General features: G+C 49.0%; 7 protein-coding genes across 7 annotated transcripts; 3 read left to right on the top strand and 4 right to left on the bottom strand.

The window, feature by feature from the left end:
- Positions 1–645: 645 nt before the first annotated feature.
- BP5553_08233 (uncharacterized protein) lies at positions 646–2013 on the top strand (the record flags this gene model as incomplete). Its single annotated transcript, XM_032016856.1, has 4 exons — positions 646–850; positions 916–1456; positions 1507–1573; positions 1663–2013. 4 exons carry the CDS (start codon positions 646–648, stop codon positions 2011–2013), a joined length of 1164 nt encoding a protein of 387 aa, XP_031867147.1.
- A 949-nt stretch (positions 2014–2962) lies between these two features.
- On the bottom strand, positions 2963–4256 carry BP5553_08232 (uncharacterized protein; the record flags this gene model as incomplete). The annotated part of the gene is made up of 2 exons (XM_032016855.1): positions 2963–3446; positions 3493–4256. The coding sequence occupies 2 exons, from the start codon at positions 4254–4256 to the stop codon at positions 2963–2965; spliced, it is 1248 nt and encodes a 415-aa protein (XP_031867146.1).
- Positions 4257–5163: 907 nt separating this feature from the next.
- BP5553_08231 (uncharacterized protein) lies at positions 5164–6721 on the bottom strand (the record flags this gene model as incomplete). The annotated part of the gene is made up of 2 exons (XM_032016854.1): positions 5164–5802; positions 5897–6721. The coding sequence occupies 2 exons, from the start codon at positions 6719–6721 to the stop codon at positions 5164–5166; spliced, it is 1464 nt and encodes a 487-aa protein (XP_031867145.1).
- Positions 6722–7373: 652 nt separating this feature from the next.
- Positions 7374–12151, bottom strand: BP5553_08230 (uncharacterized protein; the record flags this gene model as incomplete). The annotated part of the gene is made up of 6 exons (XM_032016853.1): positions 7374–7517; positions 7573–8885; positions 8957–9569; positions 10016–10088; positions 10155–10408; positions 10487–12151. 6 exons carry the CDS (start codon positions 12149–12151, stop codon positions 7374–7376), a joined length of 4062 nt encoding a protein of 1353 aa, XP_031867144.1.
- A 1062-nt stretch (positions 12152–13213) lies between these two features.
- Positions 13214–14209, bottom strand: BP5553_08229 (Uncharacterized protein; the record flags this gene model as incomplete). The annotated part of the gene is made up of 1 exon (XM_032016852.1): positions 13214–14209. One exon carries the CDS (start codon positions 14207–14209, stop codon positions 13214–13216), a length of 996 nt encoding a protein of 331 aa, XP_031867143.1.
- A 2051-nt stretch (positions 14210–16260) lies between these two features.
- On the top strand, positions 16261–17550 carry BP5553_08228 (Uncharacterized protein; the record flags this gene model as incomplete). The annotated part of the gene is made up of 4 exons (XM_032016851.1): positions 16261–16325; positions 16386–17066; positions 17274–17487; positions 17545–17550. 4 exons carry the CDS (start codon positions 16261–16263, stop codon positions 17548–17550), a joined length of 966 nt encoding a protein of 321 aa, XP_031867142.1.
- Positions 17551–18615: 1065 nt separating this feature from the next.
- BP5553_08227 (uncharacterized protein) lies at positions 18616–19509 on the top strand (the record flags this gene model as incomplete). Its single annotated transcript, XM_032016850.1, has 1 exon — positions 18616–19509. One exon carries the CDS (start codon positions 18616–18618, stop codon positions 19507–19509), a length of 894 nt encoding a protein of 297 aa, XP_031867141.1.
- Positions 19510–20347: the final 838 nt, after the last annotated feature.

Below are 20347 nucleotides of genomic sequence, written 5' to 3'. Positions count from 1 at the left end.
CATCTCATCGACCGATAAGATGAAGTTGATGGTTAACCGTCTCATCGGCCCATGAGACAATACGATCATAAGCTTACGTTGTGGTTCGGAAATCGTGTTCACAGGCAGCTGGGAAGTTCTTCTCTACACTTTAGATCATCCTGCCTTCTATTATCAGAGGATGAATGATGAGGACTGCAATTGAATTGAGTGTAATCTTCGATAGGCCTTTAATAATTCACAAGCTTGCAATTATATAGGCGCAAATAAAGAGGCAGAGGAAGAAGCTAATCAAGAGCTTGCGGAGCAGAGGGGTCTCTCCTTAGTGGAGGAAACGGAGGAGGAATTGAAGCTGATAGGGCCTGGAAATAACGGTGAAGAAATAGTAACTAGGTACCTTATCTATGACTGCCTAAACTCGTCAGCTGACTTTCGACAGAGCAGTCTCATGGTCTCGAGACATACCTACCTTAGGTAGGTACCACTTTCCGAGAGCTCCTCCGTTTTACTAAACCTCCCGTCGCCGAAAATAAACTCTTCACACCGTAAATCACCGAAATAGATTCATCATTAGCATCACAGTACATTACCTCACCTCACGAATCATTTTGCTACAGACAGGGCTGACATTCTCACAGGAAGACTCGGGTCGCAAGTCTCGAGACCATGCCTCACCATACAGCGGAGACGCCTACTAGCAATGCAACTTTTACAGTGCCTAATACACTTTCTGGGCCCAAGTTTACTCACGCAACTGCGTCAACAACCCCTTCGGTTATCAGCGTCGCAGGAGCGCTTGGTGAGAGCGTCCATGTAACAAGGTCAAACAGACATCGTCGTAAGAAGAAGATTGAATATTCTGGTTTACCTCGTAAGACTAAAAACCATGCTAGTAATTACAAATTCACAAATGACTTTAATTTTCTTGGTGAATAGAACTTTCATTTCCGGCCCAGAGAATTAGTACTCGTAATGTGCCGTACCTACAGCACCCTACACTCAAAAATCTCGCATTCGCTTTAGCTAAAATTGATCGATACTCTCTTATCTACAGCAAGACAGTTCTTGAAGATGCAAAGGCTACCCGGACTCCTAGCCCAGGTATGAATTGCGCGGTAGAGCTTGCTGCAGTCGAAGCCGCCATTGCACAAATTACAAATGGTATCGAAGGACTAACTCATTTCACTGAGAGCTATCTACGTAGCCTAGAGTTTTTGAAGTCCTGGAAGCTCAAGAGATCTAAGTTTATCGCGCATTGGCGATCGTTGCCAGTGAAAGAAGTCGCCAGGAATGAAAACTTGCTGAAGTTAATAGCTAAGGATCTAAGTCAGCTAAGCAAAGCTCTCGTAGAGGTAGCTCAGTACAAGATGCTCGAACAAGCGTACAAAGACGCCCTAAATGATAGGTGGAACGTTATCATCGAGATATTTGATAGCTTTAGTCTGTTGACTGGCATACAGATCCCTGTGCCTACATGGTAATATATAATCTTTAAGGAAAACGGACCGAAACTAATATGGCGGTAAGGATAGAAGCCGCTGCTCAGCTCACTGAGATGCAACTCATAACTTCAAGCCAGGTTCTTGATTTAGATGTGTGTACTACCTTCTCGCCTCCTTTAGTCATTTCTTTCCTTTAGTATATGGTGTCCAAAGAATTTTACTGAATACATCTTGTTAGTAGTGTACGTCTACCCTTATGTGGCCTACCTTTTTGGAGATAGTGTTACTTGCTCTCCCTACTTTTGCTCTCGCCTATCAACACTCCTCGCACAAACCTGAGACGATACAGGATGCAGACTTTTGGTTTCAAGTGCAAGCTTCGAGCATGACATTTCTAGGACTTCTAATCATGGGCATTCCAATGTGGAAAGAGAGGATGCTCTCAGGCTACGTCTGGTACTGGACATGGGGCGCTATGAGTATATCAGGAGCCTGTTCATTCTCAGCACCTGTCATATACTGCTATGCGCCAATAGAGTGGGCTTCCTTAGGAATCGTGGCCGGCGCTCTGCAGGCGTTCGTCACTTTATAAGTTACGATGATTGCGAATAGTGGGAAGTGGTAGAATAAGGCTAAAACTATGTAGTGCTTAGACGGGTTTCTAGAGAGTTTTAATGAAAGTTATTAAATCTGAGGATCTTAAGCTCAGTGTGTCAAGTCACCATGGTAGGACCTCGGGCAAGCATTACCTAGCATGTGAGGGAACCAGGAGCCGAAGAAACAGAACTCCCCGCTCATAGTTCCAAGACGTAAGAGTTTGGAATAAGGACCTAACTTCAGGCACGAGGAGTTCTGATTAAGTCTTCAGTTTCTCTTAGATGAGGGTCTTGTGCTCCACTCCATACAGTATCGCGATGCAATACTAGTAATATGGAACCCTCAGGACTCCTGCCCTTCTTCGAGACCCCCTATCGCGGCCCAAAACAGCGTACTGCGCCTTGCCTCTATTTGAAGCTGTTTTGAGGACTTTATAAGCGTGCAGCTTTTTGACTTTGTTGCTGTCAACGAGTATCTGGTCTCGTTTGGCAGTTTGATGGAGAGTACGTCGGGGGACGACTTCAAAAAGAGTATCAGGTTTTGTGGCCTTTAACGAGTCTCATGGTCCTGTTTGATGAGCACCAGCGTGAAAGAAACATTGGACACTAGACAATCAAAGGTCGAGAATATACCGGAAGGCTTTCCAGACGATTTCGGGCCGTGCGTTCGAGAAAGACATACAACACATTCATTTTCTCAATCAGTTTGATTCAGTGAATATCTATACTATTAAATATTGAACTCGCGATCCTCTAATTTCGAAAATCATAATAACAGTCGTCCGGAATATGCGCCATTACCACGTTGTCTGCAAATGAGGGTACTCCTTCGCACTAAGACCAAGATCCGCAAAAACCGGGTCATCTGTCTTCAAGCTTTCAACACGTTCTTGATCCTAAATTTTGACCTATAGTATTAGCATTCGTCGCTCTCAACTCTTTCGGTTATTTATTGCCTATTGAAGGAAAGCTTGCCTCATCTTCCCAAATCTCCATTTCCTCCTCCGGCTGCTTCTTAGCCGGGTCCTCTTTATCCAACCCCTGTTCCTCAACAGACCTCCCAAACTGCCCAATTCCCTCTCCAATTAGCAGCAGCTGAGTATGCACATAATCCAAGTGCTTTGGTTCAAGTGGCATGAATCTCAGGTCCCTGAACTTCTTCTGCATCTCCTCGGGATACTGGGCTGGATTCCTGATGCTCGCATTGGCGGGACCAGGCGCTTGGGGGTTCTTGACTTGGGCAATAAAGCTCCCTTTCTCCCTTAGACCAAAGGTTTCTTGCACGTCGCCGAGGGGTTGCGGAACGGTGATTTGGTAGGCGAGATGGGATCTCCGTGGGGTGGATGTAATGGCGTAGATACCTTCAGCAAACGGCGTTGCCGCGGGAGTAACTCTCGGGCTATCGTCCATAACATCCATCAGTCTTGTCCTACCAATTTGAAAATTAAAAAGCAGACGGATAACCGGCTACTTACCCACGGGTCTTCGTGTCATGCTCTTCTCCCGCAAACCCCTCTCTCACATCCTTCACAGTGGCACCCCCCTTCTCCACAAATGCCAAATATCTATCACGGCTGCTGGTGGGCAATACCTTCTTAGGGAGCATAAATATTCTAGCCTTTCCATCGTCCTGCAGGTCTCCCATATGGGCACCAAGTGGAAGGGGGCGTAACACAACATGCAAGCGTGCTACGTCATCAATACTCTCTGGTTCCTCGACACTTACACGCGGTCGGAAGAAGAAGTAGATGATGCCTTTTTCGAGGATGGAAGAGGGGACGTCAGGTGGACGTTCTCCAGCCTCGGAAGTAGCTGGTTTATCATGTTTGATATCTTGGGGCTTGGCCTCTTTCTCTTGCTCAACAGGTTTGGTGTCCTCCGGAACTTCGGACCCATTGACAATGGGTTTCTCGGGCGTTTGGTCGTCTTTCTTGGCATTCTCACCCTCACTCTTGCCCTGCTCTTTCGCTGAATCCTCCTCCTGATCTTTCTTAATCTCATTCTGATCCCCGTTGGTCTTGTTCTCGGCATCTTTGTTTGGCTCGCTGCTAACTTTTATCTTGACGTCATCCCCATTAGCAGCTACCGGCTCGCGATTGATATCCTCATTACTTGTTTCCTGCTGATTCTTGGTAGGTCGACCACGCTTCGGAGCTGGAGGGGATGGGCTTTTTGTGGTATGCTTGCTGCCTGCCTTCGCGGCAGGGGCCGAGTTTGTGGACGAGCGTGTGCGAACCATGATGGGGATTGGGGGTAGTCTGTGGAGAAGGGAGGACCCGAAGTAAGCCAACTTGCTATTTTGTTTCCGTGAGCAGCATAAGGGAGGATACTGGGAGCAAAAGGGAAACCCGAGATGATGCGGATAAGGAACGAAAGAAAAAAATAGGGATCGCGAGATGGCCATGAAGAAAGTGTGCCGTTGTCTTCGATTCAGCAGTTACAAGAGATACCCAAAAATAAGAAAACTATATTTCAAAAGATCCAATTGTTATAATCACCAGATCCCTAAAGGTCCATAGCCACCAAAGTAAAATAAACACGCACGAAAGGCTACTGACCTGACTCTCTTAGGTATGTTGTTTCCTAGGCTCAGGTACCGATATTATGAGCTCAATTGTCCTGGTGAGTCCAATTGACGACCGACCTTGAAAGCTATTGCTCTGACCAAACGACTTGATGTATTACAATACCTGTAAAGGGCAAACCGGATATTCTCAATTCTTTTTCCTTGCCTTTATACTTCACGCCTCGGCTGGCATTGACGTCACTGGGCCTCATCTGAGATCATTGAATTCATATGAGCAGATCTAAGTATAGGGGAACACTAACTGGCGTGATAGTTACACACCTCGCTTCATGTCTCGCTCACTCGCCAACCCCCTGAAAACTATAGCCTGTAGGAGTATAAATGCTCCAAGCATTCTTTACTCTCGGCATGCTCCGCTACTGATTGTTTTTCAGTAATGTCCCCCCTTGATGGTATTCCGAGATTTAAAGCCTGGTTCCCCATCGCGGCCCATATTCTTGGGATGGCCGCTCATGCCTCTGGCACATTCCTTTCACCAAGGAAGTTGTATCCGACCCTTCCCTGTCACACGATTTCATTAACCAGTGTATAATGTCCAACTCTCCTCGGTTTGAAGCCATCAATCACCCATCTCCTCATCCGCCTGCCCCTTCTTATACCCATACCCTTCAACAAAGCCCTCAGGATCAACCACCCTCGCCAGATCCACGCCCTCCCTCTGCACCCACTCCCTAACCATTTGCTTGTCAACTCTGACCCTTTCCACCTCCCCCCTCCCCTTCCCGGCCCGCTCCAAAACTCCCATATCCCTCATAACCCCCAGCGCATCGTCGGGGCTGATCCAAGTCTCCCTACTGATCCTCTCCACATCTACCATCCCCTTCCCCTTCTTTCGGTCTGTCTCTTTCACAACTAACAGCCACCTTGCAATTTCCGCGCCCCAGTACCTCTTATACCCCTTCTTGCCTAGATCACTTATAGGCTTCTCTGGCCCGCCCATGATCTCTTCCCGACGGGAGATTTCGTACGATACGCCCATGAGGAGTGCGCCGAGGCCCTTTCGTTGCCAGGGGGGAAATATTAGGATGCAGGCAAGGTTGTTATTATCCCAGGACATCTTTTCTTTGGAGAAGAAACCGATAACTTGGCGGGTGGAGTTGTGAACCAGGAGGAAGTAGTTGAAGCCCGAGACATCGAAGAAGACGGACTTGTTGTCTAGGAAGAGTTTTGCGAAGAGTGAAAGGTTTTGGCAGAATAACTGTGGTACGAGTATATAATTAGCATGACGTTTGGTTTCTTTCCTCCTCATGTAGATTTGGAAACGGAGACAGGAAGAAGAAATCACAACTTACAGTATCAACCCCTCCATCGACCTCCCACACACTCCAAACCCCCTCGTGGCCATGGGTATAAATTTTCCTGCCAGGAACCTCCTTTGTACAACATCTACAATGCCTAACCCACTCCAGCACCTCCTTGGTATACGCAAAGCATCGATTGCAGATATATAGATCCTTAACCACAATACTCTCTGCTGCTTTTCTTCCATCACCAACCGCCCGGAGAGGATCTAGTCCTTTCTCTCCAATGATTTCTTTGGGGTACCAACTTGGATACCATGCTTTGAACGATACATCTCCAAATGTTACGTTATCGATGTTGCGCGAGAGATTTTTGTCTACTTGTTGTTTTTTTGGTTCGGGCTCTCCGAGCTCGAGATCTTTGGAGGGCGGGCTTGGTGTTGTATGGCCGTTTACCACCACTGCTCCATTCGCAGCGGCAGACGATGTCCTCCTCTGCCGTAGAGGGGCCCTCATTGCTCTGGTGCTGTCCTCCCCAGACTTCTCATCCACCTCGTCACCTAATATCACCTCTCCCTCTCCCTTCCTTCTGGTAGAAGCCCGTGGAGGTTCCGTAGGTTTCGCGGATCGTGTTTTCCTAGCACCGTCGTCCCCAACTTTCTCTAGCTTTTCCGTCTGTTGTATTCCTTTACCATTCACCCGTAAGTTCGACTTCAATTCGCCCTCCGCTATCTGTTGCTTCGGCGAGTGCACATCGAGAATGAAGGAAAAAGGGCGCTTTGTCGCCCTCGTCAGTCGTGGCGGAGGGGATTGTGGAGATGCGGGTACGGGGTGGGGTGCGCCGTTATCGCGACGAGCACGCGTTGAAGCTGGCATTTCGAGGGGCTGTATCTCTGGGATTTGAGGATATGGATTTCGTATTTTTAGGGGACAAGTGGATATGTAGTATGGTAGGTCCATTGGGAGCAGAGACGGGGTCGAAGATATTAGGTTTCGTGGAGGGAAATGGGTTGGGGTCGATTGGGATTGGGTTCACGCGTTGGTGCCATAGGGTGAAAATGCTTTGTACCATGATAAAGGTACACTTATCTAGGTAGGTACCTATGTAAAGGGGTCAAGATAAATATTCGAGGCATGAAGACACTAAGGAATAGTACAGCAAAGAAACACCATCTCTCAAATTACTACTAGCTAGGCTACATATCATGCATCAAATTAGGTGCACGAAACACCTGCTCGCCCCAAACACGAGCAGAAGCCAAACTATCGATGGGAGAGTCGCAGAAACTAATATACTGTAGCAGGAACCACCCCAGAACAAGAGAACACCTATGCGATGTCTATCATCCTAAGAGGTCCATTATTGTGTAGGTAATAGTAGCAAGACAAGTATTGTGAAGTGCCACCAAACCATCTCCCCGCCTTCCCCGCCTCCACTTGACCTCTACTCGCTCTACCCTGTCGTCTGCATGATAAAGTTCCCCATGTATAATCCAGGGAAGCTCTCCGAGTCAACACCTCGGTCAGGTTACATGCCCTCAAAATCACCACCCAGGTCATCTTCGTCCAAATCACCGTCTTGGATCTCCTTTGCCATCTCACGCTCGCGTTCTCGGGCCTCTTGGGCATTTTTGAGTTCTAGTCGGTGTTGGTTCATTGGGAAGCGCATAGCCTAGGATGGTATTAGTATGCCAAGTGGAAAGATAGAAGCGCAAAGTGTAACGTACCTTAACACTCTCATCATGGAGGGCAAGACAAGCACGGATACGGTCATGGAAAGCCTCTCCGGGCTCCCTGGTGGCATACACATCGCCGACCTCCTTGCTCTTCATGAAGCCTCTCTCACGATCCAGAGATGCTTCAATGACACCATCTCGGATAGCTTTTGCCACGATATACTCTGCAGACTCTTCGCTGTCTAGCTTCAAGCGTATACAGATATCTCGGAGAGATATTCTTGAATATGACAATGACATCATTCGAATTCCGGTCTTGATAACGTTCTGTCTGAGGCGGAGAATTAAAGTATAGGTGCCATCACGTCTGAATGTATCGCTGTGCTGCTTGATGGCATTTTCAAACTCTCCTAATAGTCCGACACGCACAGCTTGCACGAGTTGGAAATATGGCTGCAAGGCGTGCTCCATGCTCGGTGCACGGAAAATCGCACGCTCCGGAATATCGCCCATCAACAGCTCAACGACCATGAGGAACTTCGTCGCGTTTTGAGAGAAGCCTGCTGCGCTCGGGCTTGAAGGGGCTTTTCTTGTAGCAGCTGTGAAATGCTCGTGCGCCTCAGTATACCGCAATTGGATAGCTCGGATGCGACCTAAGTAGTACAAGTATCGAGCAACCTGGTTATTCGACGCATTTTCAGGGAATTTCGTGTGTGATACAAGAAGATCGGCCTGAGAGATGCTGGATGTTGAGATGTAATTTCGTAGCAGGAGGACGATGACTGTAGACTGTGTATCGATATCTTTTCGAAGAACGGCCGTTCGAAGGGCACCAAGTAGGGCTGGCCGTAGAGATACAACGGGTGATGACAGAGACGGTGGCAGAGGAGCGATCTGTTCGCAGAAGAGAGAGTAGTAAAAGTACACGCGTGCAGAAAGAGAGTCCAAGGTTCGGCGGTTCAATAGGTGTATCCGCTCAGCGAGATGTTGTGAGAATACTGCTCCCTTTTGGTTCATATGGTTGTCGAGGTAGTAGATCTGGATGAGGATCCCGAGGAAAATGTCGATTTCGGGAATGATCTCTTTGGGCTCCTTCTTCCCGTTCTTGGATGTTTTCGGCTCAACATCCACGTCCATCTCATTCGAGCTAGGCTTGGTAAAGGTAGCATTTTCGCGCTCGAGAGCCACGAGCAGAGATTTTGCCCCAGGACTTGTTGATGGGTATGTCTCTGTGATGACTTGGGAAAGGATATCCGGGGTTAGGCGTTTGCGGATGGAGGAGATTGAACGGAGAGCTCGGAGCGAAAACCTAGCATCAAACAGCGTAACTGCGCGTTCCAGTAATGGAAAGGTGTTCTTGATATCTATGCGGAGATGAATTGTCAGCCGAAGGATTATCGGAGAGCACAAAGGAACGATGCCACTATCGACATACCTGATACAGCTTTCGCCACTGGGTCAACCTTAACAGCGCCATCCTCTCCACTCGTCTCCTCTTCCCCCATGGCAACATCGCCATCGTTGTCCTTTTTTGTGAAAGAAGACAGTTTGGAGCCCTTTGATGGCGGCACAACAACTGTCATCTCCTCGTCACCCTCCTTAACCTTCTTGCCCTTGCCGCCCTTTAAGGGAGCGGGCGCATCATCTTTCATCTCGACGTCTTTAGTCCCATTGATTCCGTTCTCGACTGGATCATTGCCGTTGGTGTGAGGTGTCTTGCTGGGCATATCGTCTGCGCAGCGTCCGTCGCGGCGACCTTGGTGACGTACTAGTGAGGCTGTCGGAGATCGCGTCAAGGTGGTGTGATTCGAGTGATGTAGGGTATCAGACTTGAAGACTACTTTCTGGGAAGTCTGGTCTTCGGGGAAGTATCCTGTATTAGGACCTTTGCAGGGTGTTGTTGGAGTGGTTGAAGGTGATGGATGATGGTCTTGTACAAGCTGTCGTGGGTGATTGCAGTTGAAGCTTGACCTGGACCGGGACGGAAATGCTACTACGGTAATCCAGGCGCCCATGTCGTGCACATCGGTACGCGCGACTGAAGGTGCCTGGAGGACTGCTTAGTAAGGAGGGAGGCGGTTGGCTTATGCAAGCCACAACTGGTGGACCTCTAATAATAACTAACAATCCACGACGTATAACCTGGTGAACGAGAAGTTCTGCATTTCTCTTCAGTAGTAGTTCTTGGGCTACAACGAGAGCAATCGTGAGTAGAAGTGAGTCTTTAGAGGAGAGCCCTGGAGGCTGGCCAGGTGACCATAACGATCGAAAAAAGACATATATATATCACGTGTGCATAGTAAAAAGCCGACCTCATGATGTCTCAGGGGATGTAGAGCGCAATGATTGTATGTGTATACGGGCAAAACATCAATTTTAGAGGCAATGAGTTCCTAGGTAAGAGAGCCACCATATGAATCCCATTACAAAGTCCGTCCCTATTCCCCTCCTACGCCATCGTATTTCCCAACGCCATGCTCTGCAAACCCCGTACCATAAACGCCAGAGCCATGAGATATGAGATATGATCATTATTGCCCTTAATGAGATCCATGGTAAAGTGATCGCTATTACTCACGCAACTCAGTCAGATCGCGAACACGGAAGTAGTGGACAGAACATACGTACATTACTCTGCATTCTTGCCACCAGTGACTTTGGCAGCCTGAACGGCACTCATCTTCGCAATCCAAGCAGGAGAAGGCTGGATCTTGCGGACAGTGCGGATCTCGTCACTGGAGTAGCCAGGAATACGGATATTGTAACCGCGTTCAAGGGTGAGCTGGATGTCGCGGATCTCAAGGACCTTGGAGCCCCGCTCTTTGGCTATCTTGCAGGCGGCGTGGAGGACCTGGTCAACGAAGGTGTCGGCCACCGTGAGCATAGACTGGGGAAGGTTAGCTCTGATGTCAAGAAGAGGGTACAGAGATGGTAGTCATTGGAAATAGATAGCGATAGCACATACCTCTTCAACTTCAGGAGTCAAGCTTTGGCCATCGCCCTGTCCGCCACCAGTAACTTGCTTGACAAGCTCATCGAGCTTCTTGCGGCTCAAAACGCGATCACCTTCACCTGCCATGTTGTATCCTGGTGTCTTTGGTAAAACTGGCTGTGATACGACTCCGGTTCCTGCGTTGCTTGGTCCTCCGGTGTAAGTTGGTCTTGGTTGATTAATAGGAACAGGTTGTGGAGGTGCGGTTGCGCGCTCAGGTAGGTGTTTAGGGATAGGCATTTTATTTGTGATGACGTTTTGGGCCTCGCGGGGAGCTGACGGGTGTGAATGGCCCATTACATGCGGTGCGGATGGCTGGCCAGTATTACCACTGGAATAGCTCCTTGCGGCTTGTGTTAACGCCGCCGAGTGCGTTAATGCTCGAGGAACTTGAGGTGCTTGGGAGGTAGCACTCTGAGGAGCACCACCAGCAGAATGGGGAACAGCGGACTGTGGAGAGTTCTGCATCGGTCGAGATTGGCCCTGCTGTAGTTGAGTAACTGCAGCGCCGGTGTTGATTTGGGGTGGCATCCCAGAGATCCCAGAGGTTGCAGGCGCTGACTCCATCTTTATATTCGAGGTTGGAGGACCTTGTTGGGGCATGGATGGGGCATTTTGAGATGGCATCTGGGGTGCTTGGGATATGGAGCTATTTTGAGGCAGAGAAGGCCGAGCACCACCCAATTGCTGGTTCCTGGCAGCTTCAATCGCAGCGTTGACAGTTTGAGTATTCTGCAACGCAGGATTTGGCTGTTGAGGAGTTACCTGTGGACGTGCAGGAGCAGCAGCGCTGGGAACACTCGCAGCCGCATTGGGGGCACTTCCACCAGCTTGTGGCTGGGCCGGATTTGCTTGCTGATTGGCATTAGCAGCGTTCTGCTGCTGTTGTTGCTGGGCAGCTCTCTGCTGCTGCCGGAAACTATCCACAAAGTTCTTTGCCTCAGCGTGTGTTTTCTGAAATTGCTCTTTCTTCTGTTGGAATTCTTTCTCCTCGTCCGGGTTCAGTGGCCTCCCGTCATCGTTTCTTTTCTGTAGCATGGCGTCGAGAGCCGCAAGTCGACCGGTAGCACCTTCCATAGCGACGAGTCCCTTGAGATATCTCTGTTTGGCATCCGCCACCCATTTAGCAGCTTCGGGGGTGCCGTGTGTCAATTGGGGAGGCAGGACGTAGGGAAACTTGGAAACATGCTCCATAACTTTCGCAGAAACTTGAGGCTTTTGTCTTTGCTGCTGTTGTTCGGCACTCGGGTTTTGTGAACTCCCCTCCCCTCCTTGTGCCGGCTGCGGTTGACTCTGAGGTCGTGCTGCACCACCCTGCTGAGCATTTTGCTGCTGCTGCATTCGAATAGCTTGCAATTTGTTTGTCAAGGTCTTCGAGAATTCGAAGATCTTCCGTTTGGCTTCCTGGTGCTGTGGTGTCTCCGCACTGTTCTTCTCCACCTGGTTCCATAGTGACCTCAGGCCTTGCTCCCATTTTTCTTTCTCGTTGGCTGAAAACGAATCCGGGAGACTGCGCATCTGCTCGGGCTTATATAAAGGTGGCTGCGGCCGTCTCTGCTGGTTCTGTTGCTGTTGCTGAGCTGCTGCGGGTTGCCCTTGGCCCTGCGCAGGCTGGCTGCCCTGGCCCGGATTATTCATTGTGCTGGTAGTGGTAGGGGTGATACGGCTTCTATCGGAGATCCTGCTGCCGAAGGATAGATGGCAACGCAGGGACGATTGCGCTGTTGCACACCGGATGCAGCTTCTTCACAAACGTTGCTACCTTTAGGATTGAGATATGATGTCTGGCGATGTTCGGATCGGAGGGCTGGGCTCCGGGGGCAGATGTCCCGTGCGGCGGCCGCTAGTCAAAGGTCAAGAATTCAGCCCTAGGAAGACTACCTGGGTAGAAGAAGACCACAATGATCCTAATGCGTGTAGCTACCCAGTTATATATCGGTTTTGACCTTGTAGCAAGGCATAACCAGCGTGCTAGTTTCTGATACCATGCTACGTTCGTTATCTTGCCATCGGAGAGAGGCTACTGTTTACTTCTGGTTGGTACTTGAAGACCCTATTGACATTAACAATCTTAGTACTTCATACTTCATAGCATTGTCCTTAATCCCAATGCCTTGAAACCCTAGCGGCTTCGGGAACTAAGATATCGCCAGAGCTTATAGTGACGAAGATAAAACGACCAGTGAGAGACAGGAGGTGAGTGATATTAGTGCAAATAAGTTTCACTAAAGTTGATAGGGGTTCTTGATTAAGACCAATTGAGATGCTAAATGCTCCTCCTGACAACGTTGCGGAACAAATAGTAGACATATTTATCCTTGGGAGAGCAACATGGTTATGGACTACCATTTCAACAAAGAAGAGGGCCGCTTCCGAGAGTGGTGACAGAAGGGATTCAAGGGAACGTGATCTTAGACGGTCAATCCCCCTTACTTATCATCGAGGGGAATACTTTTTACCTTTATTTAGAGCACTCACCATTCAATTAAATATTGCAGTTAACGAGGGGGAAACAACACGCTTTCTATTTTTTGTTATGCTAAAATCCTAAATCCCAAATGCTATGCTAATAATGCCATAATCCTGTGCCCTATATACCAGTCCAGCCAGCCAAGTGCAACAACGTCTATCTATAATCATGAATCATTTCAACCATCGTCATCACATCATCGTATCCTGTTGATCCAGAGGAATGGCATCTCACTCGTCGTCGTCATCATCATCGTCATCTTCGTCGGAGTCAACATCCACGTCAGAGTCGACGTCGACGTCGACGTCGGAATCGACGTCCTCGTCAGAATCGACATCCATATCCTGCACATAATAAGGCAATTCCCTATCAACGCCTTGGCCTTGGCCTTCGTCCTCGCTTTCATGAACCTCCACAATCTCCTCACAAGATTCGGGTTCTTCCAACTCATCAATCCTCGGCGGGGGATCATCGAAAATCAGGCTCGACCGCTCGTCACCTGCAACTTTCCTCCTTAGCCGCCTAGCGCTATTAGCCCCTTCGAACGTAACAGGCTGTATATCCTCGTCGTCCGTATCACTTCCAATGCTATAACTCCATGTCCGCTTCTGTACACTCCCTGAGCTACGTCTCTTGCGTCGCCTTTCCGCTTTTAGCTTCTTAAGCCAGGCCTCGCGCTCTAGTTCCGGGCCCAGAATATCTTCATTCTCGCAGTGTAGATTTTGGAAACCAGCGTAGAACCTTTGGTCCAGGTCGTTGTGGGAAATTGATTTGACGGAAGGGGCGCGGTCCGATTCGGCATCCTCGTATTGGTGAGGTCGGATGACTGACTCTTCGTCGCTATCGAAGTCATCGTAGTCCGATTCTCGGAACTCCTCGACGGTAAAATTCCCTTCTGCTACTACCCGACTGGGACGGCGTGGTGGGGTTGGCGGTATAGGCTCATCGAGGGAGGAAATCAGGGACCGCGGTGGGCTGTCACTCGATGAGGAATGTGCCTCGGAGTCGGGACTCGAAGAGCGCGGTGAGAGCTCTGCAGGGCGGATCGAAGGAACGTAGGAGAATGTTGGCCCCTGGCCATTGGGCATAATATTCCCGTTCCCATTCTGCTTGGGTAGTTGTTGTATGAACTGCAGGCCGTGGCGGCGGTTCTTTGGGAACGCATAAGTCGAGGTGGTGGGTGTTTGTGGCGGAGACGAGGGCCCGGCCTGCTGGGCAAAGCTCATGTTTGGCGTAGTAGACCACATGGCAGTGGATTGCATTTGTTATTCGTGTGGTTGAGAGATGTGCTCCGGCACAATCTCGGATTTGAGGTGGTATTGGTTTCGTCAAGGCGTCAAAGCCCGAGGTAAGTATCTCCAGCGAGGAGAAAGAAGACAGGAAGGATTGAGGTTCATGATAAGCAGTGAACGGGGACTTGGGATAGCAAGGGCCTGGGAACCTGGATCTCTCGCCTGTGCGGTCTCGTCCTGGAAAGGGGGGGTGTCAGATAGCCAGAGCTCGAATTGCGAGGCCTGGAGTCAACTGGGTGACGCAAGGATGGGCGTTGAGGATAATAAAAATAATTTGTTGTGTTGTCAGGCAGGGTAGAGGCAGACTCGCAGGACCGAACAACCAATTGCGGGGCCCGCGGAGTGGTGGTCACAAAACGGATGAGAACGGGTTGTGCTTTGGCTTAAGAGAAAAGGGGGCGGACAAGAGGAAGCACTTGTTTCGGGGGACGAGACAAGTGGATGGTAGAGTATAAGATAGAGTGGAGTGGTTGTGGGAGTAAGTGAGGTTGTGGGAGTGTGTGAGCGTGAGTGTGAGGTACTCGTAGGCGTGAGTCGGGAGGAATTAATCTCTCTGGAATGAAAGTGGACGTGGGCAAGGAGATGTGCGGCAAGCCGAGAACTTATACTTCACCAGATATTGGACGGAGACTGTCAGGTTCATGTTTCCAGTGATCCAGTAAGTATCCACGCCGAAAACGCAGCAATCAATGCAATGGCAACGCACTGAGCGCAGGACGCCGCAGCAAGATTTGAACGCGTGCGCAACGAGACAGTCCTCGGCCCCTGAGATGAATGAGACTCCTGGATCCCCGAACCTAGATCCTAGACGGCTTAGACCTCGGGGGGGTTTTCCTGGCAGGGTGAGGAATAGACGACGGAGGTGCTGTGCGGGTGCTGCTGCTGCTCCTGATTGATGTGATGGTTGTGGATGTGGATGTGATATGATGATGTGATGGGTTGTGAGGTGAGATGAGATGGGATGGGGCCCGGCTTCAGCTTCAGCCTGTGTCGGGCAGCAATGCTCGTCGTGGTGGACCAGCGAAAAGATTTTCTTTCGGCGCCGAAATTACGGAGGGACCCAGCAGCTCCGAGTCTCTGCCCTCGAGAGCCCGTTTGTTTATTTTTATTTATTCTTAGGATCAGAAGAAAGAATTCCCGCCGTTCTGCACTCTGTGGGCTCTGCCCTCGGCCCACGACTGGGCTCTGACGTCTGGGTTGGAGAACAACCCCCTGGACAGCGACATGCTCATATTACGAAGGATGCGATGCGTTGTCACCTTGTCAGTCAGTGTTGGTCAATGACGAAGGGCCTGTCCCGGGGGCACGAGGAAGAGCCAAAAGAAAAGCTGGAAGAGTTGCTGGCTATTTTTGTTTGGGCCCAGCGGTGGTAAGATATCGGAGCGATGTGATGGTTAAGTGCCGAGTGTGGGAAGTACAGCACGAACGAGGTATTAGGTATCAGGTACGTCCTAGGTATTTCGTAGGTATTATTTAGGTATTGGTTAGTTATTAGCTATTAGCTTTAGAGATTAGGTGTGAAACGAGTCACATAGCTACAATACTCGACTACAGGCAAAGCCGAAGACGGTTATACTTCGTAGGGAAGGCAGCGGGAAATTCAGACGCAGGAACAGCTTCATTTGCGGCTTAGGACATGGATATTATGGACAATGGCAACCACCAGAACGCTGGGCTTGGGTGGGTTATTCTTGGAGCCATAGGGCTGGCTATGTGTGAGACCCGTCCAGTGTAGTGACAGCAGTGAGTGCAGTTGGTGGTATTGTACTCAATACCCACTGTGCCTGTACCCGTCCTGCTACGCCAATGGGAGGGAGCTATGTATTCTTAGTGTTGACGCGGACGCGTTGCTCGTCCCTGAGTTGCGAAGTACAGAGCTCGTACTACGTACAAATATCTCCAACACATAAGGAGGAGGATACACAACCGCAGCTCCGACTCGAACACCCCAACCAATCCTCCGTAGAAAGAATAACCGTATCATCATGCCGCTCCTCTCACGTCATCTCGAACAAATATCCCTCTCCTCGGAATCCATCGCCACATTACCGTTCGTTTTATCTAATTCCATCCTCATCCCCAGCTAAACTAACCCCGCCAAACAAAACAGCTTCCCCCCGCCCAAAATCTTCACCAATGCTCTCCTTTCCAGCCCCGACATAACCTCACTCATTCGCGACACGGAACCGCATGAACGAGCCCTCTTCTCCGTTCCCCCTCCGCCACCTCCTCCTTCGTCCACAGCGCCCTTCCCTGTCCCAGACTCCAAATCCCGGAGGCAGACAGTGTTCAGTGTCGCGTCTGGAGGGGAGGTAACCACTGCTGCAGGCGCATCCTCCCGGGTACCTAGGCGAAACACAGCCGTGGCCGCAGTGCTAGGTCCAGAACTACACTCCGAGGTACGGGAAACAGAAGGGAGGGGCGAATTCGACATCGAGGTGTTACTCCGCGGCGTCGATAAATTAAACGCCGTGTACGAAGTTCGCGGGGTTCCAGAACGGGTGCGGAATATACGAGCCAGGTATGGGAGATTAAGGGACAGTGTAGACTTCTATGAGACGAAAGTTCAGAGGTTGAATAAGGAGTTGGATGGGATCAATCGCGGTGGCAGCTGGCAAGATGACGAAAACGAGGACGAAGAAGGGGGCGGGGTAGAAGAAGCGGAGGTAGTTGAGGTTACAGATGAGGATTTGAGGAGAGAGGAGGAGGAGATTAGAGAGCTGGAGAAGAAGAAGAGGGAGTTGGAGGAGAGGGTCACTGGGATGGAGAGAGATTTAGGGGGGTTGTTGAGGTAATCGTTTGGCGTTGTTTAGGTCCGTGGTTTTTTGGTACGGCGTTTGATACCCGGTTGAAGGCATGCTGTTATCGAATCCAGCTTCGAAGATAAAATATATCTATCAAGGCCTCCCGCACCTCCGTACTCCATACGAGTAACTATATCTTACTCTTTACTCAAATTCTATTAATTTTCTCAGATTCAATTACTAACTGAAACCAGGCATACCTCGACCACCGCCAATGCATCATGGAGCATATATGTGCTCGAGGGGATGTATGAGGAGTCCACCGGAGAGTTCTCTGAGCCCAAAGAATCTGAAATCGAGAGGGCCAAGGTCCCTACTGCCCAGGACATTAAGACATCGTCTATGAGACAGGAGATACCAGTGCCGCTGAAGAAACATTCCGCTACCTTCTACTACCAAAGTATGAAAGTAAGCTGGCAGCTCCAGACTTCGAATACCCAAGTCCTCCAACAGTGGCCTTTCCAGTACTAGGCGCCTTTGTTAAGTCCGAGACCTACCCCACTATTGCAGACGCGCAGTGTCTCTGGACAATGAAACCTCACCTGGAGGATCAAATGCCACAGATTTACGGGTGGGCCCGAAATGGCACCGAGCGCTTCATCAACATGGAACTATTTTGTTCAGGGAAGCTGGAGACAACTGTAAGACTCGGTGACTGCTAGTTAGCCTCTAAAAGTCTCTAGCCGATTGTACGGAATGCTACTCGCTCTTCGACAACATCAACCTAGCCCTCAAATCCCCTTCAAAAGTGCCTTTCTCTGGCTTCCGCATCTGGTGAGGTTCTAAGAACATCAGGTAGTACCGGATGTCAGTCACTTCTAGACTTTCTTTTTTGAGTGTATACCAAATTTCGGCCTGTGTACCAATCCATCGCACCAATGAGCCGATGCCCTTCCACTGATTCTCATATCTACCTAGGCATGTTGATCTACATGCCAGCAGATCATGCTGAACCCCGCCAATTTTTAGAACCCTGTTTACGTTTGGCATTCAACTTACTAGAAGAATTGAATCCCGTTTATGAGGTAGGTAGCTTTGAAAGAGTATTAGACCACAGAGCATGTGCCAAAGTCTCTCGAAAAGTCTCCTACTTTGAGGTTTGGCGCCGTACTATATATTTAGAGTTTTAAAGTGTTAAAGTTAGGCAATATTCGTCATGTTTATCAATGATGAAAATCTCAGATTTTGTTTTCAGGCTTTGCCAATCATGGCCGAGAGAAGATGGAAAAAGCGCGGGTTCTGAGACCCTTCCAACCAACTACTTAAGACTAAAACTATTGACGTTAGGAATGGAACTACAGATTTCCCCAGCAACGCACAAGCTCTTCGACCTTGCCAATCAGCGACGGGGACGAAATATATTTCCGAGATTGAGCAGCCTTGTATTGGTCTCCATTTTCACAGCCTCGTGTAAATGTCTCCGATTGAAGTCTCCGAGAACCTATTTAACAACCACGCTCGCAGCATTTGTTTCGTTATGAAATTTCGCCACATCACATTCTTAATAACTTAAAGAGTTTGAACATGGTCACAGTCATGGCTCGTAAGAACATCCTTGTCACAGGTGCAACTGGCCAACAGGGCGGCGCTCTCATCTCAGCCCTCCTCGCAAGCAACCCTCAGGAATTCAAAATATTTGCCTTAACACGCAATGCATCCTCTCCATCTGCCATTCGTCTTGCCGCCCAGGGCACCACCGTTATCCAAGGAGACACCACCAAGCCTGACGCCGTTTTTTCTCAAGTCCCGGATCCATATGGCGTCTTCTTGGTCACCGTCCCAACTGCCACTGAAAATGAACAAGCGATGCCATTCATTGATGCCGCTATGAAATCGGGCGTTAATCACTTCATATTTACGTCTGCCGATCGCGGTGGGCCCGTTATATCAGAGAGTGATTCTACACCAGTGCCGCATTTTGGAACCAAGAAAGCCATTGAGCAGCACTTGAAGAGTGCGGGGGGAGGACAAATGCTGTGGACCATTTTACGACCAACGTCCTTCATGGACAACCTCTCTCCAAATTTCATAGGCAAAGCGCTTGCGACGATGCTGAAGCAGATGGGATCCACAAAAGTATCTTTGATCGCGACGAAGGATATCGGAAGAGCTGCGGCACTGGCTTTTGCTAGGCCAGAGGTGTATGCAGGAAGGGCTTTGACACTAACAGGAGATTTGCTCACCTTTGCGGAGATGAATACGATCTTCAAAGAGGAGACTGGGAAGGACCTTCCGACGACCTTCAAGTTTGTGGTCAATGGCCTACAGTGGGCAATTAGTGATCTAGGTGTGACGATGAAGTATCTTCGGGATGGTGCATATGAGTATGATATGGACAAGGCGTTGACGGAGGAATTGGGCCTCAGGGATTTCAGAACATGGCTTCGAGAAGATAGCAAGTTTGAGGTCAAGGAGGAGGCTGAATCATGATGCCAATCTTTCACTATTCAAATGTTTTATATACCCGTTGTTGTGGCGTCTCGATTTTGGTTTCTAGGCATACTTCTAAAGCCTTTTGTCATGGTTTTCTGGCGTGTAATATTTCTCATGTATGGAGACATCCATATAGCGCAGTGGGCTAATCAAGTAGCTCCACGATCAACAACTTAATAGCATAGAACTAATGTCTTTTCACGAAATTCATTTCCTCTTATAGCTACCGAGCTAAATTTGTGGATGCCTAGAGGTTCAGACCAACCTTTATAGCCGCACATGTCTATATCGACCCACGAAGAACATACAACTTCTATTATTGAGCTTTCGTACTAGTGTCTCGTTATTCATGAAAATATGAATATACTACTCGCTAATTAATTGCCAACTTTCTAGGCCAATGTTCTATAGACCCGTTCATTGCAACATCTCACTAGGAGCCAGAAAATATGCTGAATCCGATAAAATAGTATCAATATGATGTGGCACCTCAGCAAATATTACAGTAGCAACTTCGTATGCTGAGGTTTCTATTGCTTCTCCAATAGAGCCATCGGTAATAATGAAGGCAAGATCACTTAATGCCGTAAGCATTACGTATAATACGACAGCTCAGTCAATCCCTCCGACCCAACACCCCGTTTCCTTATTGATAAGCTGTTTCTCGAATCTCTCAACTTTAGGATATGGTTCCTAGTAAGTATCAAGATATGGATTATTACTTTGAAAAGTCTCTCGTCACTATCGTTAACAGTATTGTACGGTGCTGTGCTGTCGAGTTGTCTACCATTGGCAAAGTCTGAAGACAATATCGATATTCGAAATGGTTTACATG

Source organism: Venustampulla echinocandica, assembly GCF_003357145.1.
Source record: "Venustampulla echinocandica strain BP 5553 chromosome Unknown scaffold_7, whole genome shotgun sequence".
NCBI lineage: Eukaryota > Fungi > Ascomycota > Leotiomycetes > Helotiales > Pleuroascaceae > Venustampulla > Venustampulla echinocandica.
The sequence above is the reverse complement of the archived record's forward strand: the minus strand, read 5'-3'. Positions and strand labels throughout refer to the sequence as shown.